Source organism: Astyanax mexicanus, chromosome 19 (assembly GCF_023375975.1).
Source record: "Astyanax mexicanus isolate ESR-SI-001 chromosome 19, AstMex3_surface, whole genome shotgun sequence".
NCBI lineage: Eukaryota > Metazoa > Chordata > Actinopteri > Characiformes > Acestrorhamphidae > Astyanax > Astyanax mexicanus.
The window spans coordinates 32,714,387-32,740,963 of record NC_064426.1 but is presented as its reverse complement, the minus strand read 5'-3'; the positions used below and the strand labels follow the sequence as shown (position 1 = coordinate 32,740,963).

Below are 26,577 nucleotides of genomic sequence, written 5' to 3'. Positions count from 1 at the left end.
TAAAAGCAAAGGTTGAATGTTGTCTTTTAGGTGAGGTTGAAAAGACATTTATGTAAGGATGTATAGATTTACTTGAAAGCTAAAGTTGAAATTATGTCTTTTTGAACTTCTTCAAAAAGACATCTTTTCAAATTTAGCTTTCAATCAAATCTTCCTTACATAAACGTCTTTTTAGGCTCTTCAAAAAGACATCTTTTCAACCTTAACTTTCAACCTTTTAACTTTTCAACCTAATCATAGGTCCTCACATAACCATCCTTTTAAAGAGGTTGAAAAGATGTTTATGTGAGGATGTATAGATTTGGTTAAAAGCAAAAGGTGAAAAGATGTCTTTGTGGAAAGGTTGGAAAGACGTTTACCCAAGGACGTTTAGACATGGTTAAAAATATGTAATTCGAAACTATCCCTTTTAACTTCCATCCACACCACCCACATCCATTCCACCTTACCCACAACCACCCCTCCCCACCCAGCCACACACACACACACACACAGACTAGTACTAGAAAATGTTCATGGGCTTATAAGTGTCTTTTCAACCTTTTCAAAAATATACTTTTAACTTTATTAAATACAGGTCCTCACTTAAAATGTCTTCTTTGTAAAGAAGTTTGTATTGTATGGGATTTACAGGAACATTTACAGAAGTACAGTAATCTGTGTTTTATGATCTATTTTATATTCCAGAGTGAGTGAGTTTGTGTGTGACTGTGGTTAAAGTGCAGGCTTCAGGTGAGTTTGTATGAGATGGTATCTTTGGACAGGTGTGGTGATCTGTGGTGGGTTGGACAGAAGAGTGTCCTGCTGGCTGTTCAACAGCCTGATGGTCTGGGGAAAGAAGCTGTCTCAGAACCTGCTGGTTTTGGTCTTTAAGTTTCCGAATTTCTTCCACTCGGCAGCAGTGAGAACAGGCAGTGGCTCGGGTTGGTTGGGGTCCTTTGAGATTTCTTCGGTTCCACAGTCATTTCTTGTGCTTTCTGGTTGTCCAGCCAGATATGTTAAAGGCATGTCCAGGGTCATGCTCACCCTGGGAGGTTTATTTTCCTCATATGAGACAACAGACAATAGATTTTTACGCAAAATATGACAGTATCTCATTTTAAAGAACAGGGTCATTCTACAAAGCTTACATCTTATCTTATTTCTAACTGTTCCTCCAACTGTTGATTATTCCCAAACCCTGACACAGCCAATGATGATGTGACTAACTTTGATTTCTTTCCCTAAAAAGAACATTTTCTGTAGTTTATCCCCTATGATTTTTGTCCTCAGTGGGAAAGGCACAAAATAATCTTCAAATTGCAGTAATGCAACAGCTACTGTGAACATGGGGATATCAGAATAGTTAACCTAGATTTCTTATTCATACAGTGTTAAATGAAACAAAAAAAATTGCAGTAAAGACAATAAAGATAATTAGCAAAATATATAACTGACTTTTACCTGAACTCTCTCTTTTCCTTATTCTCTTTTTTTTCATCGCCTGGTGATTTCTGGTGACATTTTAGTATTAACTTACAGCAGCAACTGTGGTAGTTTTAAAAAGTAGCTCCAAAAAAGGCAACCCGCCACCCAGAATTTTCACCCACGACTGGATTTTAAAACAAGCCCAATTTGGGAGAAGGGTATAGCTGCAGCCTGGAGCACCTCCAAAGGGGAGGAACATACCTCCAAACAGGCGGAGCCTACCTCCAAGTAGGATGGTGCTTGATGTTAAGCGGTATGGTGTTTTTCACGACGTTTTGTGCTTGTAAATAACCCCAAAGAATAATTAATGAATCAATTTTGTTTATTAAATGTTTATTTCTTTTTAAATGCATTTTCTAAGAGTTGTTGCATGTTGTGCACATTGCAACCACATTTTATTTATTTAAAACGTTTAAACATTTGCCATGCTGTGAATTTTTCAAATTATAAAATAGTAAAGATCTAAATAATAAAGGCAGTTGTTTATTCATAGCCAATACAATTATAAATACATACACACTACACGTATTTTATTATATTGACATTTAAGAAATATGAATAATCATTAATTGTTGACTAATATATTTATTGACATCCATGAGCTTTTTAATCACGGAAGACTTTTTTTTGTGGCATTCAGCAGAGAAATGGAGCTGTGTTGAGTGAGGTCTCCCTGCCTTACGATGTAGACTTTTATATAATATAATATAATATAATATAATATAATATAATATAATATAATGTGATAGTACATTCTATATAACATTAAATTTGATGTAACAGAATAATAGTAATAATAATAATCGCGGAAGGCTTTTATTATGACATTCGCCGGAGCCGTGGTGAGATACTGTTGGTGGACTTCCCACTTGGAGGTAAGCCCCTCCCCTTTGGAGTTGGGGACTTCCCATTTGGAGCTAAGACCCTCCCCTTTGGAGGTGCTCCAGTCTGCAGCAATACATACTTGCAATTTGGCAGTAAAACCGCAAACCTGGCAACTCTGATACCCAGCCCTAATCTTGGGAGAAGTGGGCGGGGCAGACAGCTTTCTCTAGTGTTTGGAAGTTAGACTGCTATACCCAATTTTGCTTACCTAGCATTAGCTACCAGCTAGCTTCCAAGCTAATTTACTGAGGTGACAGACTGACTTCTCCTTACAGAAGAGATCAGTAGTGACAATAATTTCTCAACACTTCCTGAGAGAGACCCATTCAGAAGCAGCATGTCTACATGCTTGGTTTTATATACCTGTGGATATGAAAGTAATTGGAACCAGAGTTTAATGATTTATATTTTGGCAATATAGTGTATACCAAAAAAGTCAGACCCTACCGTGACCTCTTTAATGTACAACAATTAATTACACACACACACACACACACACACACACACACACACACACACACACATATCATAATCAGTGTGTGCAGTTGTGCTAACAATACTCCCAAAATTAAAAAAGTATCACACAACACAGAACAGGGTTTAAATAGTCAGTTTATCCTTTAACGTTACATCTGATGTACAAAGATCAAGTACAATTAATCATTAATTGAAGAACTGAGGTATGATTAGCTTTTAAGGTCAGTGACTGTTTTAAAGCACCATAAAACCGTTTCATAAAACACTTTTTTATCTTAAAACTGTAGTCCTTCTTTCACATTAAAATTATAATTTGTTGGTTTTTCAACCTTAATGACATGTAAACACATATGTAAAAGACATTCACAGTGGTTTGATGTGAAATGGTGTATTGTAAAAAAAAACCTCAACTCTTATTCTTTACAGTGAAAATTAATGGAACCAGATTTCAGCATTTTACCTGCTGTTCCAAACTGAGATCTAGCCTGAGAACTGAACTGGCTAAACTGGTCAGTCAGTGTGTCCCAATGCTCAATCACCATCAGCATAATGTCTGAATCAGTCACACATAGACCCTACAATTATGATCCTGGAATGCAGGGTTATCAGTGTTGTGTTCCTCTTGGATATGGAGACAAAGTTCAGGGAAGAAGAGCTAAAATGACTGTAATCATTACCAGTGATGCAGTCATGAATGCAATGAGACATGTAAACAAGTACTAGAAATGCTAACTGCCTTGAGCATCTGTGAGTGAGATTTCATTAGTTATCTGATTGCTCTTGTTATGTAAACAGCAACAGCAGTAAGATCTATAATGTAAATAAATCTAAAGTTTAAAAGAGCAGTTATCATATTTATCAGCCCATGTAAAGTCTTGCAGAGTACTGTAGGAAATAAGGCTACGTTCACATTACCAGGCTGAAGTGACCCAAATCCCAGTAACCCAATTTTTTGCTCAATGTGGCTCAGATCAGATTTTTTCATGGCTGTGTGAACGTTCTTTTTTTTTTAAATCACTTTATACGTGGTCCTAAATCGGATACGTATCTGTTCTATGGCCATGCAACATCAATGTGAACGGTCAAATCAGAATTCATTCAGGTGATGTTAATACACGAATCAATGTGCACAGGAACAAATCTGTTCACATTACACACAGATACAGGTCACTTATATTTGTGAATGTGAACCGTCAAGATAGCCAAATCTTATCTGAGCAAAAAATCGGATTTAGGTAATGTGGCTTGTAATGTGAACGTAGGCTAATTGAGCAGCGTTTAACACAGCACCCACAAGAGTTCGCCAACATATGTGCAGTGAGGCTTGAATTGAAGAAATTAAATAATGTTCTTTTTTTATCTAATCTTCTAGCTGACATATGTTCATATTGCAAGATGTTACTGCATGACGGTAGGGTTTTACATGATGTTAAGTCAAGATTATGGGCTGGTTGCAAAGCAAAAATCCAATTACTGATCAGGTTACTTGATCAGGTTACTGACAAACTCTGATGTAATGCTGGAGTAAGTAAATTATGAATGTGCATATAGTAAAACAAACTAATTTAGCTTGCTTGTTTTGACCATATGTAAGAAAACTAGGAACCAACCAATGACTGAACAGCTGGGTTTTTTATTGGCTGAATTTTGAAGCCACTATGAGTGTTACTTGCCCTTTTCTCTGGAACCGGGTGTGCTTTCTCAGCAGGTTCGGTACAGTTGTTCATGTGTGAATACTGCTTTCTAGTCTGAAATTTGAGATGATCTGGGGTTCGCTTTAAGCGAACTCAGTTGTGGATTTCACCAGGTGTGGTACAAAGAAAGCTATCTGCTACTAGGTCTGCAGGTGAGCTTGTGTGATTGTTTTGCTTTTGTAATGTGCTGCTACCTTTTATCACAAATGGCCAAATGGCTCCAAAAACCACTTTGTAAAACTATATGCAGAAAAGTGAAGTATATATATATATATATATATATATATATATATATATATATATATATATATATAAATAAATAAAACTAGCTATAAATGAGCTCCTCCAAAAAATGAACCCAGAATCGTTTCTGGGTGTGGACAAGTGTGAAAACGCCCTCTGTCAAAGTAGGCTATTCAAAGTGAAGGAACCTGATGTATCCTTCCTGGCACTCTAAAAAACAAAAAAAAAGTATAATTTATTTCTGTGAAAAATAGAAAAATAAATAAATAAATAAATAAAATGCACACTGGTTTTGTGACTCAATGCAAGAGTCAGGATCTTTCTGATAATGCCACCATGCAGCCACGTCAGAGTGATCCATTAGTGTGATGCACAAGGTACTAATAAAAAATCTTAATAGGAGAGACAGTCCTACCTAGACTGCAGCTGAGGCTCTGGACCAAAGTTACTGTATTGAACAAAAGTTGATACTAAATGAGTGCTACATTTTAAGATTTCTGACCACCAGAAAGTCAATTTGTGTAAATTATATTTTAAACATACATTTTTAATTAAAAAAACAATAGAAAATAATATATATTTGCAATACTGACATTTCATTGTCCAAAACTGCTTATTTTTATGTCAAAAATATAATGAGAACTGACAGCTTTACTGAAACAGTTTAAGTTGAACATTCTCATAAAAAACTTTAAGCTTTAAAATAACAGCACACACTGGAGTGGATGGCACACGTGCATCTTTAATACTTAATTGTAAAGTGTGCCGTTTGAAACGGGGGCTTCAGGAACCTGGAGGGGGCTCCTGAGGGGATGCCTCGGTCTCTGGGTTCGGGCAGAAGGAGTCTGGCATGTGTTTGGCGTATTCCACAAGCTCGTAAGACTCTCGGATATCAGACAGCCCGAACCAGAAGACAATCCAGCTGCCATTGGTGAAGCTCCCATCACAGTGTTTGAAGTACCTGAGGGATGAGGATCAGGAGGGTTAAGGGTGGTTTAGGGTGGCATTCATTTTGAAATGTTATAATTATGTTGATTTATAATCAGTAGTTAAAAGTATTCCTAACCCTTACTTTTCTTCTTTTATCTCTCTCACTCTAAACTGCAACTCCACTTCATGGTTAGGTGCTGGTGCCTGCCTACCCCTGGATCAGGCTCTTCCTGATATGTAACTCATCAGTGTTAGCCACAAACAAATTTACCATTTACTGTTCATGATCTACAAAAAGATTAACAGAAGCAAATTGATTCTGATTCACAAAGTCAATCGTATTCAATTCGATTCAATCTGATATTTATTTATTTAGGGATATATTTTATTCAGATATTAAAAAATATTTTCAGAGAGGTAATGTTGTAATTTTGTAAGCAACACTCACCCTTTCTTTATTAAAAATACTAAATGTTTACATGAAAAATGAACCCTAGACAGTTACATGTTTTTCTTTTCATTATTATTTAATGTGTCCATAACACAACAACAACAGTGTACATGTAATGTAAACATACACTCTGTGGCTGTTATTCTCACACACTTCCACACAACTTCAGAGTCAGAAGAGACTTTGAAAGGGGCTTTGAATTTAATCTAAAAAAAATGTGAGATTGTTTTTTTTTTTTTTTTACTTTGAATGCAACTGCTGCTGTATTTAAGGTGGAATGGAAAATTTGTGGGAAATGCTGGGTAGCTCGTTCCCTTAAGAGAAGAGATATAAATTTACTAAAAATGAGACAAATCATGTTTAACTACTCTAGCAGGCTCTAGTAACATTGAGTATGAGAAAAAAATAACTTTAGCTTCTCTAAAACTATAGCATGTTTTAAACTGCTGGTCTAGTACATTTAGGGTGGAAAGAAAATTATTGGAAAATAAATCAGCAAGAAATGCTAAATCAGCATGAGATGTAAATTTACTACAAATAAGACATCTTGTTTACCTACTCTAGTTGGCTTTAGTAAAACTGAGTGAGAGAAAAAATAAAACTTGTTGCGAACGTTAGCAGGCTTTATCTAACATTGTGTGAGAGGAACAATCAATCATCCTTTAAAACTGCTGGTTTAGTGCATTAAGGGTGGAATTTAAGGTGAAACAGAAATGCTAGCTTGTTTGCTAAATGTGAGATATTATACATTTTCCATCTTGTTTAGCTAGTGTAACAGGCTTTAGTAACTTTGAGTGAGAATAAATACTACTTGTCACTAACATTAGCTTCTCTAAAACTATGCCATTTTATGAAACTGCTGGCCTCAATCTGCAGCTGCTCTCCTGTTGACAAACAGGAAAAATAGGCTCATTTTAAACATTGATCTTAGGTTTATAAGAATCGATATCGAATATTAAACCAAATCATATGACCTACATTTTATTGCTTTGTCAATTTTTTTTCAATATATTCTGTACTGCATAATTGTGAGGAAATTTGACCAACTACAGCCCACACACTGCTGTGAAGTCAACTTTGTACACTTAAACCACACCTAAACGGATCTCTGAAATTCGTAAACTAGCTCACAAACCAATTCCCAAGAATGGCTGAGTTTAGTGGAGCCTTATTGCTGAAAAAAAAAAACATGCGATGGAAGCATCCCTTATTTTACCATGGATTAATGCGATTGGTTGAGCGGGACCTCCAGAAGAGCTTGCCCAGGTCCTGCCGGATACACTCCCAGAGGATCTGACTGGTGCCCTGGCCCTGTTTACTGCCACTCACCACAAACTTATCCAGATACAGAGTTCCACTGCTCACCGGCTCTGTGGTGATGATGGCTGCTGCACTATACCTGAAGAGAGGAACACAGGTGAGAACACAATACTGCCTCACCACATCAATACACAGGGTTTGTAAATGTTTCCCTAAAGCCTTTTTAATGTCGAAAAAATGAACAAGTTATGTTGGGTTCTAAGTAGCCCATTGGACTAAGGTGCTGCCACTATGATTTTAAATGAGTTTGAATCCTGGTCATGCTGCTTGCCATCAGCGGCCAGAGTCACAATTGGCCATGCTCTCTCTGGGTAGGTACAGTAGGTGGCGGTCTCTCATCTTATTGCTCCTTTGTGATGTTGGTCAGCACAGGCTTCTGTTAGCTGATGTATCAGAGCTGAGTTGCTGTGCTTTCCTCAGAATGTGTTGGCTACTTAGCGATGCTGGATTGGCTGCAGTTCAAAAAGAGGCGGAGTCTGACTTTATATGTATCAGAGGAGATGTGTGCTAGCCTTCACCCTCCTAGTGTTGGGGGCAATAGTAGTGATAGGGGGAGTCTGAATGAGGGGGTTGGATAGTTTGCCTATCAGATTGGGATAAATTGGGATAAAAATAGTATAAATTTAGAAATATATTATGGAAAAAAGAAGAAGAACCATTCATCTACAAGTTTCACCCTTCTTATCTGAGCTAAAAGGGTGCTAACCACCAGTCAAAACATAACACTTTCTCATTATTATACCACAAAAACATAATGTATAATATAATAAATAAATATTTAACCAGCAGCACAAATGGAAATTATCTAAAGATAAGGAAACAGAGCTTGGTAGGCAGAAATTTATCTGAATTCTTTAATTTACTGAAACACATCTCTGTTCTTACCCTTCTGACAGATAGATGGAATATAGTCTCCCCTTAAGAGAAGTGATGTAATCCTCCTTCAGTTTCTTTTCAAATGATTTGTTGATCAGCGCCAGCAAACGATCCACATCGATCTCCTCCAGGCTTCTGTACCTGTTAGAGAACAAGGCACAGTTAGAAATGCTCCACAGCTCAGTGGTGAGGGGCTGTCACTTCATTAGAAATTTGATTATACATTTTTGATAAACTAAAATTACTGCATACTGCATAGTTATATGGTTTTGACTTAACAGTTACAATGTAAATGTTTTTTGCAGTTTTATGATCATTAATTTAATTAATTAGTTAAATGTTTTTTTTTGTCTTTATAATTATGGCATTTCTGAGATCTGCAAATATTCTTTTTTTGCTGATTCAAAATAATACTGGCATTACAGAATTGTGTAAAATAAATTCTGTAAATTATCAAACGTACTTGTGAATGGGATCTTCATTTTTGAACAGGGTGCCAGAACCTGAAAAAGACTTGAGATTAGTCGTGAACCTAAAATGACAGGTGTATAATTACACTGCTGTATAAAAATAATAAAAAGCCCAATTTTTTTGAATAATATAAAATTGTTGAAATTAACCCATAAGACTCTGAACTCATTCCTGATTATTGATACCCATTTCAAAATTTTATCAGATTTTTTTTTCTTACTGCAGTCACATGACTGTAAATATTTTTAAGTTAAAATGTTACGTAAATGTAGCAGCATTTCCTAAAACGCATTTGTTTTTGTTTTTTAAATCAGTTCAGAACTACTTATAAGGAATTTAAAACATTTAATTTGAGCATTTGGATGGCTAAAATAGTTTGAACAGAACTGTAGAAAAAAAAGGATACAAATGATCTGACACACATTACTGGGCAGTCACATGCTGAATGATAATATTGGGGAGTACAAGTCACTGGGTTTACCAACTGTGATATTTGAGAACTTGCTGATTCTCTCATTCAAAAACAGTGAACCTGAGCTCAGTTACAGCACGTCATCTGTTTACATGTGACACAAAACATATTCTCCAAGTGTATCAACAGCACAATCATTAGTTTACTTTTTCTAAGTATAATTATATAACAAGATAATGTCCAGAGGGGTCAGTGACCTAGAATAAAATAATTAGAATTATCTCCTTATTTAACCAAAAGAACCTATGATTACATATGTGTGTCACAGACCCTTTAAACCCCCTTGTATAAAGTGAAATATATTGTACTGAACATTTTGAGAACATTACATCAGCACAGTATGTGAATCCGTGTTTATTTACCTGAGTGAGTAAGGAATGCTGAGCTAGTGCTGGAGATAAAACTAAAATAGCACCTTTAAAAGTGTATTTTTTAGCTTCTACAGACCTGTTCCAAACATTTAACCATTTAAACGCTTCAGAACAATCAGATTTTTAGAACAAAATGTTAATAATAGTGAGGAAAATGTTCTCATGTCTTTTATGAGCACACACTCACTCAGCATCCTGACCCCCCCCCCCACTAATAAAGTACTGAAACTCTGCACTACAATGCACAAAGTACTGGTCCCTTCCAAACGGACTTGCACTGCAAAACACCTGCACTACTGATATACTTGCACTGTCAATACGCACTTTAATTCCACTTAATTAAACTGTGAACTTTAAGGACTTACGCACCCATTCACTTTACCAGCCTTAAGCTATATACCATATACCGTATTTGCACTACTGTTATTTACTATTTTTACTGTCATTCCATCTCAATCACCATCAATATTGCACTATTGTCTTACGTATGTTTATTGTGTCTTGCTGTATTGAACATATAGTGTCTCCCACTCTTTTATATTATAATTATATATCTATTTTTACTTATTTACTTATATTTATATATCTATTTCTCCCCCACACCACTGCACCTTGTTTTTGTCTCATGTATGTCTATTTGTGTCCCTGCTGTATTGTACACATAGTGTCTCCCATTCTCCTTTATTATATCTATTATCTGTACTTGCTGTAAAATTGGGAAGGAGAGTAACGTAATTTCAATTCTCTGTATGTCCTGTACATATGCAGTATTGACAATAAAACTACTTGACTTGACTTGACTTATGCTACATCATGATTTAAAATATCTTAAAATTAATATTTACAGTTGTGTGTCTGCAATAAAAACAAACATGAATGATCTGCTCGCAGAATTCATCTGATTTAGTTTTTTAGTTCAATATTCAGAAATGGGCTCTTGTGGGTTAACTGATACAAATCTCTGAATTAGCTCATCTCTGCATCTTTTTTTTTTTTTATAGTTCTACATTTCCTATGGTAAAGTCCGTTCAAAAATCTCTCTCATCATCTAGAGTCAATAGAGCAAATTCAACAATAATAAGGAAATGGCTAAATGTCATTAAATGAAACGTGAAGAGCCTTCTCTACCATAAACACTTTGTGTGTATTGTGGCGTGAGGAGCCGGGGGAACCGTGGGTCCGCCCCGCGCCGGAGCGCACAGCTCAATGTGTCCCAGCTGGCTCGCATCCTGACTGATTAAGCAGCCGGCTGGGACAGGTATAAAACTCAGCCTCAGCTCACTGAAAGAAGGACTCTTGACTGGGGAGCTGAGGGCTGAGGCTGCACGGACCTTTAACTTAAACTAAAGTAGTTCTACAGACTCTAGAGCCCCATTAGGGCTGAGTATGTTTATTTGAGTTTGTTTTTGGGTGTGGTGGAGGGCGTTTAAAGCCGAAATAAAAGGTACGTTTTGAGTTCATTTACTCCCCGTGTCTGTGTTATCTGTGCGCTTCCTCCTTCCGGGTCACAGTGGGTACGCCCCTAACCCCAGGGGCCTACCACAGTATATAGTCTCTGTCTAACGACAAACATGTATCTCCAAAACAGCAACTTCTCAGAGGAGAGATAAAACCTTATTATAAATCTTAACTTTCAATGTAAGTCAATGTAAAAAGGGTTTAATTCAGGTAATTTTTGAGAATTTCTATTGGTCCAATAAGCAGGAAATATTGACATAGTGTAAGGGAACGTTTGTGTGTTCAAAATATGTACTAAACTAAAAAAATCACCTTGCTTGTTTTTGATTGAAGCTTGTGCTTGATTGAAGATAACCACACCTTTACACTCTTATTCTTAATTGTTTTATACATTTATATGCACATATATTATTTTAACTGTTTATTTAATAATTTAGCTTTATGAACTTTGCTCTTTTTTTACTGTGTGACAATGACACAAGGCTTTGGAAGATGTTTTTACTTTTTCAGGAATCAGGAAGGTCGGAGTGTTTTCATCAACAGTGAGAGCTGTGAGGAGAACGTGACCCTGAGTGGCAGAGAAGCTTCACTGCTGTTCTGGGACCAGTGAATATGAACTAGAAGACAACAAGCCATCTAAGTTCATGCCTGTTCTATACGGCGTAAAGTTGCTCACAGGCCAGAAGATCTTTTCATTCACTCTTTTCTTCTGTTTCATCCTCTCACAGACACGTAAGGGCACTTAAGGATTGCTTGATCCTTGAGTGATACACAAGGACTGTTTGCTCATGTTTGTTCATGAAGGACACAGAGCTAACCAACACTATGATAGGAACTTGTTGCTCAGACAGGCTGGAGCTGATCACGTCATCAGAGCTGGAAAATAAACTGTTAACTGGACTCTACTGACGTAATCATACTGATAGATTATATCCAACTGCATTGGATCCAAAGTTGCGCGTCATCAGCATAGCAGTGAAAGTTAATACCATGCCAACGAATGATTTTACCCAGTGGTAAGTAGTGGACCCAGTATTGATCCTTGAGGGACACCATATTTTACTTAAGACTGATAATAGCATTCGTTATTTAAATAAACACACTGGAATTGATCTCTCAGATACGATCCGAATCAGGTGAGGGCAGATTCTTTAATTCCTATAAGATTTTCAAGCAGAATAGTGTAATCTATTAGGGGTGTGACGAGACACTAATATCACGAGACGAGACGAGACACGATACTGGGTTCACGAGAACGAGACGAAGCGAGATTTAAAAATAAAATTTTAAAGAAAACATCAAAAATTAAAAATGGCTTGAAAACTAGAGTTTTATTTGACAAAATCATAAAACGCAAACTTAACAGACTGGTTTCTCCCTCACATTGATTCTATAAGAAATAGAAATAAGAATAAGTATAAAAAATTAAAATTAAACTTTTCTAGATCTTAGTGCAAACAATAAGTGCAAACCACAACCAGTCATATTAAGATTATGGTTTGTGTTTTGTTCTCCTAAATTTTAACTATGCATAAACATTACCAGTCATATTAAGACTATGCTTGAAGTGCAAACAGAGACAGAACATTTTTTTAATACAGTACAGAGCCAGGGGATTAGTACAACTGCCTATGAAACAGTCACGTGTACGATTTACTTACAGTACTTACATATGGTTTGTGTCTTGTTGGTCACATGTTAACGTTTATTGTTTCCACTGGAGCCAAAATGCAGCCAGACATACAAGTAAAAAGGGGGTATGCAGCCTATGTGACGCATAGGGGCGCTGCACTAAAGGGGGCGCCAAATGAAAGCCCCAAATAAATTTTCTCTCAGGAGAAACAGCCAATAAGCTTGCTGGTTTTGCGGAGTGCAGTGGGCTAATAATGACAGCACGTATGTCCTCCACCCCGGGGGCGCTGAAACTACGTTTGCATACACCACAAACAGTACGTAGTTGTACTCCTGCTGTGTTGCCAGATCCCGCTTAAAAACTCCACACTACACTATTTTTTTTTCCCTGCGAGACAGGTTAAAGCATGACGAGAAATATTGTTATGTTTTAATCTCGCGAGATCTCGTCACACCCCTATAATCTATGATGTCGAAAGGCAGCACTAAGATCCAGCAGTACAAGGATGGCCATGCTGCCCTATCAAGAGCTGAAAGTAAATCATTAGTTACTCTTAGTAAAGCTGTTTCAGTGCTATGGTTTTGTCTAAATCCAGATTGAAAAAACTCATGAATACTATTACTTTGTAGATACAAGCCCAGCTGCTTAAACACAATATCCTTCTGAGACCTGGACATATGCCTGACATTTCTCACTTTCTCCAAGCTATTTGGGATTACTAGGACCTAAGAAGTATAAAAACTAAACTTTGTCCTTGTACAGGAAGTAATTTATGCAAAAAAACAAGTAAAAAACAAACAAACAAACAAAAAATAAATAAAAAACAGTGTTATGTGGGGACAGTGGTTTATTTTAACATTTAAAAAAGACCCTTTCCATTTGGGATCAGAAGGACAAAATTAGTGCAACAACTAAATGTCAGCTTTCTACAAAAATACAATAAACTCATTTCAAACATAAAAGTGGAGGATCATTTTTACCTGGCCCATGTTTCTGTCTGGAATGGCTGTAAAAACCCTTGACTGGGCTTCCCGCCAATTTAGTGTAATGTTGTTATGTTGTGACCACTAGATAATATGGGCAGTGTCTCCATATGAGGCCAAAGGGTCAATGTTAAAAAAAAAATAGTATTTTGGTGCAGAGAAGCAGAAATGTAATGTCCCCATATGAGGACACTGGGTCTCAAGAAGTTATGGTCAAAAAATATATAATTACAAACACTATATAAAGTAGGAAAGTAACCTAACTAATACGATAAAGTGACTCAAATCTTCTTTACCAAAATGGTTAAGAGAAAGAGTGTGTGTGTGTGTGTGTGTGTGTGTCTCTCACCCTTATGGCTGAAGAGTTCTGTCAGCAGTGTGTTAGCGGAGGTAACTACAGCAGAGCTCTCAGGCGGGAGCTGGTTGAGGAGCTGAGCGATGGCTCTGACCCGCCTGCGCTCCCGCACACACAGCCACGCAGCCGACGACAGAGCCGGCAGGTCACCCGGCAGCGATACTGTCCCCACCACCTGCCAACAGAGGCGGAAGTTAGCAAATAGTACAAACTAATGAGCATCAGCTTTATTAACAGAAGAATGCATGTAATAAACTCATCAGCCATAACATAACATTACATAACAAAACATAAAAAACAAGATGGACTTGTTGGTCCCAGGGTTCGTACGGGTGCTTGAAATCCTGGAAAATGAATTTCAACGTTCTGTTTTCAGGCCTGGAAAGTGCTGGAATTTTGGAGAAAGTGCTAGAAAAAGCTTGAAATTTTAACTGCATTTACTTTACAATAAATAATTATCTGACCAAAATAAGTTCTCTTAAAGTTCGCATCAGTCAGCGCCGGGGAATGATCCGATCTCCGGGGCTGTTTGCCCAGCGTCAGCGCTGTGTAATGAGCCGTTTGGGTCTTAGTGCGCTTACTGCCCCCAAAGTGCCCTTTTCTTAAATGTATTTATTTATTTTTTACCCCCCAATACTTCAGACTTCAGTCTTCAAATAACATCAGTGCCTTAAATGGTGATATTTGTTTTGGAGGCACAAGTTTTAATACTCTATATAAGAGGACAGGCAGGCAGGTGGTGCTAATGTTATGGCTGATGCATGAACCCGGTAACGCTAGGTGTCACTGTCTTGGAAAAAAAAAAAAAAAAAAGGAAATAAAAAAAGGTGCAGTTTCTAGTTTGAATACTAGGGGGAGCCACAGCCTTTCAATTCCAATCCATAAATGCAGAATCACTTAAGTTAAAATAAAAAGTAAACAATCAAAATGTTGAAAATATTACATTATATTAAATTATATTGATAGTATTAACAATGATGAAGTAAATATATTTTTGTTTCCTAAATGATCATAGAAAAGTGACTGAAAACAGAAAGGTAATGCAGGAAATTTGAGTCATGCTGGCAAAATAGCTGAAAGTGCAGCAGCCTAAATCTTTACTGTTGGGTCAATTTGCCTTTTTTATTATTTTTTAAAGATGGAAAAAAGTAATCTGGCTCAAAATGTTATATCTTAAACTTTTTGAGACTGTTAAAAATCTTGTGAGCTTTTTACTATGCTATTTATAGTAACAGAGCTCTTGACCAGGAGTAATTCCACTGTAGGTCTGTGAAATATTTGCTTGATTAAACAACTGATGAGCAATTTATGAAAAATACATATAGTAGCATATAGATGATTAAATAGAAGAAAAATGAATATAAAAAAAGAGACAACGTTTTCAAATGTGTAAAAAACATTCTGTGAGATTACAGATTAAACATCACAGATTTAATCACACTTTTTTAAATGTAACATATTAATGTTTCCAAATTATTTAATGCATTGACAAGCACTTTATAAACAAGAATTAGACTCTTAATGTACACTTAAAATACATTAATAAGACTGGTGTACACAAAGGGATGTCTACTCACCTTGCAGTTCTGGTTGTGGAGGCCGCCCCTGCTGTTGAGGAAAATTACTTTGTGGGGCTGCAGGGCTCGAGAGATGGCTGCAGTGACCTGATCCGAGTCTAGGAGCATGGAGCAGCCAGCTGCATCCCGGCCCACAGGACACACCAGAGGAATGGTTCCACGGTCTAGACTCCACTGCAGCAGTGATGTGTCCACCACCACAGACGGACTGCTGCTAACACACACACAAAGAATACATATAAAGAACTGACATTTAGTAGGTCTTTGCAATAATAAAATAAAAGCAGATTACTGCCCCAAAACAGGTTACGTTCACATTACAAGCCACGTCAAATTTTTTTGCTATGATCAGATTTGGCTATCTTGACGGTTCCCATTTACAAATGTAAGTGAGCTTTATCTGTGAGTAATGTGAACGAATCTGTCCCTGAGACGCCTCACATGATCACATTGATACATGTCGTGTATAAACGTCGCCTTTCACCACCAACAAAAAACGTCATATTTGAAAGACTCATAGCTTTATAAAGGGAAATTGATGAGTTAGCAGATCATATGTGGCGCAGCTCATATATTTTGCTGGATTGGATAAACAGCAAACAGCTGGTCTGAAGTTCACGCTCAGGTCGAGGAGGAGAAAAATGGCCGAGTGGTTTGCTTTTGCTGGTTTTGCAGCAATAACTGCACTGCTGCACGAAGAGATGTGTGGGTACGACAGAGAAGCAAGTAGCGCTAATGCTAATGAGTTAAAGCAACAAGACGCATGAATTCCATTGCATTTGACCGTTCATATTCATGTTGCATGTCCACGGATCGGATATGTATCCGATTTAGGACCACATATGAAAGTGACTCAAATCTTTGATTTGAAAAAATCAGATTTGGCACGTTCACACAGCCGTGAAAAATCAGATCTGAACCACATTGAGCAAAAAAGACGGATATGAGTCACTTCAGCCTTGTAATGTGAACGAAGCCTGAGAGAAACCAGCAAGTGTCTTTAGTATGCTTTAGTATAGAGATTACTCAATTTGTGCCAAATTGAAAAGCAAACACTACCATAGAAAAAAATAAGACATGCAATCCACAAAATGCATTGCTTTTCCTCACTAACATGCAGAATACATGCCAAAATAAACTCCAAAACCAAGATTACATCACATTTCCCTGCACTGGATCTCTTTATTAAAAACTAATACACAAGAATTTACATTATTAAAACCAAATGCTGAATATGTGCCAGAATTGCACTTAAAATGAAAATCAGCTGAACTGCACTGTATTCCACTGTGTGGAATGCAGTCCCGCATGTGTTGTATTGTTTTGTAGGGGTGTATTGTGGGTTGTGTATTGTTTTTCAATAAAAGAGATCAAGTGCAGTGAAATGTAATCTAACAGTCTTGCATTTCCTTTTGGCACGAATTCTGCACGTTAGTGAGGAAAAGCTTTGCGTTTTGTGAATTGCATTTCCATTTTTCCACAGTAGTGTTCGCTTTCCAATTCGGCGATAATTCCTCTCCATACTTTAGAGTGTCCTGTAGTGATAAGCAGCTAAAAGCAGGTTCACCCAGTTCTGTAAGCTGATTTAGTTACTGGAATGAGTCTGGTGAGTTGTTTTATATTCAATAAACATTGTTGTGATATAGGAATGCGACCAGACAGTGCGATATGATCATTTTCCAAACCAAATAAAGAGAAAAACCTAAAAGGAAACAAACAGACTACGAGTCCTGAAACTGTTTAATGTAAAAGAAAACTTAAGAGTAATCATTCATTGATACTGCAATATTAATTGGCATGCATGTAAAAATAAAACATAATTAAAAATATATAAATGTGATATAAATAAATATAATATTAATATATAATAAAATACAAAATATATAAAATATATAAAATAAAAAACTTAACCTTTAAAGTCTTCATAAAAGGAAAAAGGAATAAAATATAATTTATATTGTATTTATAGTTATTATCTTAGGGGCATTAATAAAAAATATATATTTTTAAAGACCCTTTGGGTTTTGGGTTGCCCAATAAAAAGTCGAGGAGTTGAATCGTCTGTCATACACCTGTCAGTTGAGATTTTTAAAGTATATATATATATATATATATATATATATATATATATATATATATATATATATATATATATATATATATATATTAAAATTCATAAATAATGGGAAATACGAAGAGTTAGTTTAAATATTAAGAGTTCGTTTTTCCAAATTTACATTTCATATATATTTTATATAATTTAAACTTAAGTTAAAAAAAATTATTTACATTTATTTAAAAAATAATTAATATTTAAAAAAAAAAAAATAAGAAATATTTATTTAAATGAATGATTTACTGTTGTATTGTATTATGTAGACGAATTTAATGCAAAACAATTTACAAATGATGAGGTACCTAGACAATAGAGAACATAAAAATAATTTAAAGCAAAAGTAAAACATTTAACAGTAAAACATTTTTTGTTCTGCATCTGACTTAAATTCATATTTGTAGAATGTGTAAAAGTAACATGCATCATGGAGGAAGTAGAGTAAAGGCCTTACATATGGTCTTTTGGAACTACTTATGAACTTAGCTCCTAAATACTAATAGCATTGCTAAAAATGTCTAAAATGCATTAATGGCATTAAACCCAATCACAACCTAACCACATTCTACTTTTCACTCCTGATGTATGTGTGGTTCAAAGTGCGCATATTTTATAATTAAACAGTCTATTTTGTTAATTATTCATATATTAATTAATAAATGCAATTTTTAAGTTCTGGTCCAGGATCAGCCGTGTATCTGAAGGTCTCTCAGGTGCGCGTGCTGACTCACCTGCCCCCGTGTTGCGGCTCCTGAAGCTGCAGCAGTGCCTCAGCGCTGAAGAAAGGCATGACGCTGGCTGAGTTGTGCTGAAGGGCCTCAGCGAGAACTTGGCAATACTTCACCAGCAGAGTCCTGCAGTCAGAGGAAATAGGCCCATCTGCTCCACTGTCCTTCTCCAGCAGCTCAGGAGGAAGACCCATCACCACCACTGACTTCATATCCATACGCTGCAGGAAGGAGAGGCCAAAGGCCAGGCTCTGCACCATCTCACGACTCTTGAACACTGACGGGTCAACCTGCACAGAACAGTTCAAAAAAAGTTATTCAAACCTGAATTTTCAACTCAAATCCACTTTTAAAACACTTTTATTCCACATATCGATAAGCTCAATACTGCTGGTTATCTATATCTTTAGCTCTTTAGTGTCTTTAGTGATCTTTAGAAGATCACAAGCCATCAAACCAAACTGAACTGCATATAGTTATCCAAAAGCAGTGTGTAAGACTGGTGGAGGAGAACATGCCAAGCTGCATGAAAACTGTGTATAAACCAAGTTTATTCCACCAAATATTGATTTCTGAACTCTTATAACTTTATGAATATGAACTTGTTTTCTTTGCGTTATTTGAGGTAAGAAAGCTCAACAATTGAGGCCAAATTTTTATTATAATTATATTATAATTTTAAATGTGATTTGTGTTTACATAGAACTTTTAATCTAATTAAACCTCCAAAAAGCAGGTGCTGTTTGCCACCAGACAGCACCTGCTTTTAGGTAACATCTTGGGCCCCAGACTAAATTCTAAACTACAGCACTGGCCATGTGTAAATCTGTACTGACAGTAGGAGAGACCTGACATCCCTAAAAGAGCCCCACCCTTTGTACATGATGTTGCACGGGCACACCAGTTTACTTTTTACTTATACAGACAGTATGTTTCAACACCTAGTCAGAACCGGTTCATCAGTTGTGTAATAACAGGTTAACGGTAAACGGTAGGCTCTGTGACATACATGAATAATGAGTTCTGTACGTGAGTATGTTTGACCCTAGGACATCTATAACTCAAAGGGAAGTAAAAGGCATGATAAATGAAAAGCTGCTGAGTGTGCTAAGGGCAAAACTGCCTTCTAATCCACCTTGGAAGCTCATACTTACTGCGACTTTAAGGCTCATAAGAAAGACGTGTTTTTTTTATTCATGTGGTTTTGGTTAAAAACAAGAGAAACAACCTTTATGTTGGCAACAGAGGTCAAATATATTTACTTTAGGTGAGCAGCAGCAGCATTTTTATCCAGTAGAAATATCAGTAACATGTACTTCTCAGATAAACCATTTTTAACTGCAAGGGGGCTATTTTGCAAATTAAAAATTCTTGCAATAGTAAGAAAGTTTAACAAATGCAATTTTAATATGTGACAGACGATTATTTAATTTATTTGCAAAACAAAATATGTTTAAGCTAAGCTTGTTGATTGGTTTCATTGAAAAGATTCTAAATTCAGCATCTTTGAAAACAAAACACCCTAAAACTGGACCATCTACAAGTGAAGCAGCCACTGAATATCTGACTCAGAGAACCGAGAAAAGCAGGAACACCTCAAATGAATGCTCTACAGTAGAGGTGTGCCATATTGTATCGTACGCGATAATATCGCCAACTTTTTCGAATATCGTGAACGATATTATACCCTGAAATATCGTGCCATATCACTCACCCCTTATTATCACATCAAGGTACTACTTTTTTAGTCTGCTTTAAGCAAAAGAAAAATTCACACTGTTTTCATTTCCTTCTAAATATCTACTAGAGACAGATTATATATGTTTAGTATAATTTATTTTACTTTAATCCTGGATATATGGAGATATTTGGAGTGCATTGTTATTATTATTAGTATCATGACATTCTGAATCATTGACTTCTGTTACAAATCTGCTAAAATTCTTGTTTCTTTTTTAAATATCTTAGTTAGAGGTGTGCAATATCATATCGAATACAATAATAAAATGTAAGTCTTGTTTTGTTACAGAAGTGTTTTTTTTTTTGTTATATCACCTAAAGTATCGTTATCGTGATAAAACCATGAAATATCGTGATATTATTTTTATGGCCATATCGCCCACCCCTACTCTACAGTTGTGCTGTATTTGGTTTTAAATGGCAAATAAAATATTCCTAGAGGCTGAGGAAAGTTTTGCGGTTGGATATGTGGGCCGTGAGTTGTGAAAGGTAAGGAACCCCTGAGATAAACCATAAAAAATATAGATAGAATAAATAACTACCTGGTGATAAATCAGTGTTTTTTTATGGACACAACCCAACTTGTAAAGTCGGGGCTCATCGAAATCCCAGAGTTCCCATTGGTAAATATGACTTTGAGGTGGTGTTCTTTTGAACTTATTTCGTAAACACAATATTCACAAAATGTTTGACATGATGGCTGTGGTTTAGAAGTTAGGGACTGGCCCCCTTATGAATTTCTGTCTTGGGCCCCAACAGACTCTAGAATGGCTCCTGTTTACATATAGCACAGTTTGGGCTGCAGTTTTGAGATGCTCCTCATAGCCAGTTTGCTTCCTCATGTGACTTTCTCTATAACGAAACATGGATTAGTTTACTTTCACCTTTCGGAAATGTCAGGAGAGAAAACCCGTGCTTTTAGCGGCAGTGATAGAGAGCTGACTGTGCTGTAGGGCCCTCCGACCCGCTGACCTTTGTGCTCAGCATTACTGAACTATACGGTTCTGAGAACCGGCTCTTTAAAGTGAATGATGGGAGTCGACTCCTGGTTGGGAGCTGATTTGTTTCAGTTAAAGCCACATGTCAAAGAGGGCAAGGAGGGGAGGAGTTACAAACACACACAGCTCAGTGAGAACAGGATCAGATAAGGGAGAAAGAATTCATTGAATAATATGTTTAAAAAAATACAAAAAACATACACATTCAGAGATTGAACCTTTTTGTCTTAATTTTGATGGATCTTAGATGTTTGAATTTTATAATTAATTTTTCAGTGATGTCAGTAATGTGTTACTTATTATTCTGAACTTTTTTTTAGTAAATAAATAAAATATAAAACACTACTATTTCCAATTCATTAATCAGATTAAAGTTACTTATCCAAGTCACTGTGCATAACTTTCTTGTCATTTTCATTAATAAAATATCTATTTTTATTTTCTTCCTGCATCTTGGGGAGTGACATCTTACATAAACAACAATTAAGTCAAGTTTTCAGCAGAAGGACAACACCATGTGCATGCAGTGCCACAAACACACACATTGGAGGGAGGAGAGAGATGCACATTTTCTATCTGGAAATAAAGGCACTATTCTGAGTTTGTATCAGCTAAAGATGACAATATCAAGCACGGTTGTACACCCTGTACTGCTAAGTGCTACCTAGCTTCAAAAAACGTAAGAATCTGAAGAATCTGAGGAAACATTTGAAGTCTCAGCGGCACAGTAAACTCTTTAGCTAAAATGTGAAACAAATGTATCCATACAGTAGGCAAGAATGTGTCTTTTAATAATATATTCATAACAAGAAAAAACTAAGTAAAAAGTGTCCTAAAATAAAAGTGAAAATTATAGAGACATATAATAAGCAGGGTGTTTTAAATGACCTAATAACTCCTCTGGAGGTAACAGTGCCAGAGTGTGAATAAAGAAAAGGTAAAATTTACCCACTACAACTTGTGTGTTTCTAGGCCTATGCAAATGTTATCAATTAGTCTTAGTTAAATAATATATATATATATATATATATATATATATATCACAGGAAATAAGTAGAAATATGTAGGATACATTAATATATATTTTTAAAATGAGAACATTAATTGCCATTATGAAAAACATTACGAGTATAAAACCACGACTGGGATTCGAACTAGGCTTCCATCCGGTGTTTTGTCGAGTTTTGCTACCCTGTCAGACCGTGCTACCCTAGTGTATATATTTAAACGTGAAATTCCTAGAAAAAGCCACATATTTAAACATGCTTTAGGTAGGATATTTGGAAAGCCTCAGCGGCACAGTCAGATTACAAAGCAACAGCTTCCAATAAAGTGAGTATTAGCCTCGCCTTGCTGGTCAGCGAGAGCAGCCGGACACAGTTGGGCATAGGGAGAAGTCAGGTGAGACAGTCTCCACCTGCAGCAGAACTACAGCAGATCTTGCAGTGTGACTCTTATAAAATGATAGAATTAGTAGTAGAAATCCCTCTGATACGATAGCATTAAGCTGCATGGATATGAGCAGCTAGAATAACAACTATGGAGAACAGCTAGCTTACTATCAGGAGAAATTATAAAGTATAAGCCCTGAGCAATGTGTATTATTTATGACAGCAAATTATATCTAAACACTTTAATTCCACAACTGTGCCATCACTGCTCAAAGTTCCATTATATTGAGTATATAAATAAAGCCATATAAATAATAAACTTTAGATATAGTGAATGTTTTTACATTATATAATAATTCATTTTACACATAATTTAGTAATAAACAACAAACAAAAAAACTGAGAAGCCACTTGGGAGCTAAAAGAGTCGGCACTTTTTTAGTGAGCCGAACCAAAAGAAACGAATCTACAAAAAAAAAAAAAAAAAAAAAGTACTCAGCACCTGGGTGCAGTTTATGGTTTAATGGGTTTATTAACCCTCTCTGTGCTGGCTTTTGACTTTTAAACTAGATAGATCACTACACAGAATAACTATTAAAATAAATTGTATTTTATTTATTAAGTTTTTGCATAAAAAATAAACAATAATAACAAAAATAATAATAACAATAATAATAGTAATAAAATAATAATAATAATAATAATAATAAGATTAAACTTATGACACGAATTAGCAAGACCTGGGTGTTAAATGAAGTTAACTAGCTGAACTAGCTTAAGTGTTTGTTTTAGTTTGAGCTCAGAAAACCTGGTTCATTCATTAGCTAAACTAGCTAAGCTAATTCATTCCCTCCACCACTCTAGCGGTAGCTGTAGCGTAGCCTAGTCAGGTGTTCTGCCGATTTTTGTACCTTGCCAGAACGTGTAACCAAGCCGTACAGTTAGGGATATATGTTTACATTATTTTCAAAAGGTTGAAGGCATCATGTAAAAATGCATAATTATTCTCAGCATAAACACATGATAGCAAAAGGACGTTGAATCTGTTTCATTTGTTTAATTTGTAGGACAAAAATAAATCTGCCACACAAAACTACAATAAACACACAAAAACATAATAGAAATTGTGTTTTTTAGCTTTAGTAAAATAAACAATATGGATTCGCTGAATTCTAGGGAAAATATTAAGATGTGTCTCCATTTTGCAATTTGCAGTTCTAGAAGAAAATGCTAAATCTGCTAATTTGTCTCCAGTAAAAAAAAAGTGCTCACACCCTGGAGAGCTGTTGCACAATACGCAGACTGACATAAATCATCATGGCTTCAACCAGAGAGATGACATTTTAAATGTCCTAAAATATGTAGGAGGACAGCATTTTCCTGCATTAATTAAATATGTACATAGTGACTGTATTCTAATACATTCTGTTCTGTTCTGTTCTCCTCAAAGCCTTTACTGGTGTTTATTAGGTAATGTAAAACAAATGTTGTTTTAAGGTTGTTTTCCATCAACCAATTTCTGTTTTTGCAATTGGGGTACAGAAAAGAATGTGGATGGCCAAGTTAGTTATCTAAATCAGTGTTTCTCAACCAGGGTGCCGCGGCACCCTGGGGTGCCGTCTGGCTTCATCGGGGGTGCCGTCAAAATATTGCGCATCACCTGCATATTTCCTTTCCAGAGTCAGCGCGTGTCGGGGTGTGTCCCAATTCACAGGCAGCATACTCTGGAGGATGCGACCCACAGAGATAGGCGGTGTATTACTGCGCAGCTGTGACGCAATCTGTCTTCGAAGGATGCAGCCCCTAAATTGGGACACACTGTAAAGTTTTTCCCCCACGCGATGCACTGCGAGAGTAGTGTGAAGCGCTCAAGCTCGCATGAAACGTTTTTTTTAAAAAGAAGACTGCAGGTTCAGATAACTCTGAATCGGAGCCATTAACTTCTTCATCCAGTGGTAGTTCAGCAGTGAGTGTAGCAGAGTATTTCACTCGTTTGAAAAGTCTGCAGGTTTCGCGCTAATTGTAAATAACCCCCCACCCCCACTTCTCACCTGAAATAAAATATTCCGCCAGCAAATCTCCTCGTTCTCACCTGAAGTATTGCGCCAGCCCCCCCCCGCCCCATTTGTAAACTGGGGTGCCTTGAGATTTTGCATACTTTTAAAGGGTGTCGTGATAGAAAAAAGGTTGAGAAACGCTGATCTAATGACTATATTAGGGTAATTGTAATTGATGCTATAATGTAAGCAAGCAAGCAATGTTTTTTTAAACACAGTTTATTTTTTGTGACACTAATGATTTTTGATTTTACCAAATTGGATGATCACAAGCCATCAAACCAAACTGAATTGCTTAAATTTGTGCACCAGGAGTAAAGACAATGTTATTCAAAGGCAGTGTGTAAGACTGGTGGAGGGAAACACCGGGTTATTCCACCAAATATTGATTTTTGAACTCTCAAAACTTGACAGAATCTGTACTTGTTTTCTTTGCATTACTTGAGGTCTGAAAACAACTTTTTTGTGTTATTTTAGCCATTTTTTGCAAATAAATGCTCTAAATGACAATATTTTTATTTGGAATTTGGGAGAAATTATGGCCGTAGAAAGTGAAGTAGTCTTTTTTTTCCAGAGTTGTATATTATTATTATTATTATTATTATTATTATTATTATTAATAATAATAATAATAATAATAATAATAATAATAATAATATATTTTTAATAGCGCATGCGCAGAACGGGTAGGAAGCATATACTGACGGGCAGCAGAACTCGACAGAACACCTGCTCGGTGCTCACTCACCTCCAGCACGGCGAAGGCGGGCGCCTGGGACCGGTTCGCTCGCTGGAATTGCGTCAGCCAGTAGCGAGCCTCCCGCGGGTCTCCGCCGACCTCGTTCAGGAACGCTTTAACGTCCCGGTAGATCAGAGTCCGGTTAGACCACGCGCTCCGGTCGGTGGGAGATACGGAGTTGCCGGGCGCCTCCTGCGGGGTCCACGCCGGGGTCTTACTGCCCGACATCATCCGCCGCTGCAGTTTGGCGAGTCTCTGCTGGCCGCCGTGGTGCCGCTGAGCGAGCGGGGTGGGCCTGGATAAAAGCTGCCCCGCTATAACGATGGCTCTACAGCCGGACGCCCCGCCGTTCACCTTCGCCATGAGTTCAGTCTTCTCCCGCTCACTGAAACCCTCAGACTCTCACACTCCCGGAGCTCAGAGACTCGCTCTCAGCCCCCGCCGGGCTCTGCGGCCTCCCCAAACTATGCAGCCGTGTGGTAGAGCGAGGCGGGGCCACAGCACAGCTGTGAAGGCCACGATGTGGGTGAAAATATCAAACATTTTACATTAGTAATAAAATAAAATTTTATTGATATAGTACAGAGTCCTTAAAGTGACATTATGTAAAAAAAAATAATAATAATAATGTGTGGCCACGACTTATTAAGGCGTGGGAACAAGACTCTAATGCATGGAAACAAGATAATTAAGTCGTAGCTAGAGCTGGGTGATACATTTTTACTTTTCGATTTATTTTTTAAATTTTCGATTTAAATCGATTTTTTCGCCTTCTAAAAATCTAACTACAGATTACTTTTATTTTGTTTTCACTTAAATTTCAACTTTGGGGTTCAAGTGCAAACAGAAACAAGATAGACCAAACCATTGTAGTAAGCACATACATCTTCTTGGAAATCTTTCTCCAACATAGCTTAGTTTCAAATTAGCACTGACAAAAAATAAAATAAAAAATAAAATCTCTAGTCGTAGCCAAAGATAATACAGCTTGCTTTTCTGTAAAGTAATGCTCATAAAGAAACTGAATATGACATCAAAGTAGGGGTGGGCGATATGGCTCTAAAATAATATCACAATATTTCATGGTATTTTCACGATAACGATACTTTTGGCGATATGACAAAACACTAAATTAGAAAAAAATATAC

The 26,577-nt window shown here is 36.6% G+C and overlaps 1 protein-coding gene across 5 annotated transcripts; it reads right to left on the bottom strand.

Annotated features, from left to right (window-relative positions):
* Positions 1-2,946: 2,946 nt before the first annotated feature.
* On the bottom strand, positions 2,947-25,946 carry nags (N-acetylglutamate synthase). 5 transcript variants are annotated; one of them, XR_007427165.1, is made up of 9 exons: positions 25,439-25,946; positions 18,508-18,794; positions 15,664-15,877; positions 14,081-14,261; positions 8,807-8,846; positions 8,353-8,484; positions 7,364-7,546; positions 5,833-5,926; positions 5,590-5,727 (listed from the first exon to the last, which is right to left on the bottom strand). XR_007427165.1 is itself a non-coding variant. In XM_022673104.2 (8 exons), exons 1-8 carry the CDS (start codon positions 25,790-25,792, stop codon positions 5,550-5,552), a joined length of 1,569 nt encoding a protein of 522 aa, XP_022528825.1. In that variant the 5' UTR covers positions 25,793-25,943; the 3' UTR covers positions 2,947-5,549. The 5 variants fall into 5 exon arrangements, 3 of the variants coding, with proteins under 3 accessions (XP_022528825.1, XP_022528831.1, XP_022528838.1); XR_002650376.2 differs by having other exon boundaries at positions 5,597-5,727; positions 5,839-5,926; XM_022673104.2 differs by lacking the exon at positions 5,833-5,926 and having other exon boundaries at positions 2,947-5,727; positions 25,439-25,943.
* Positions 25,947-26,577: the final 631 nt, after the last annotated feature.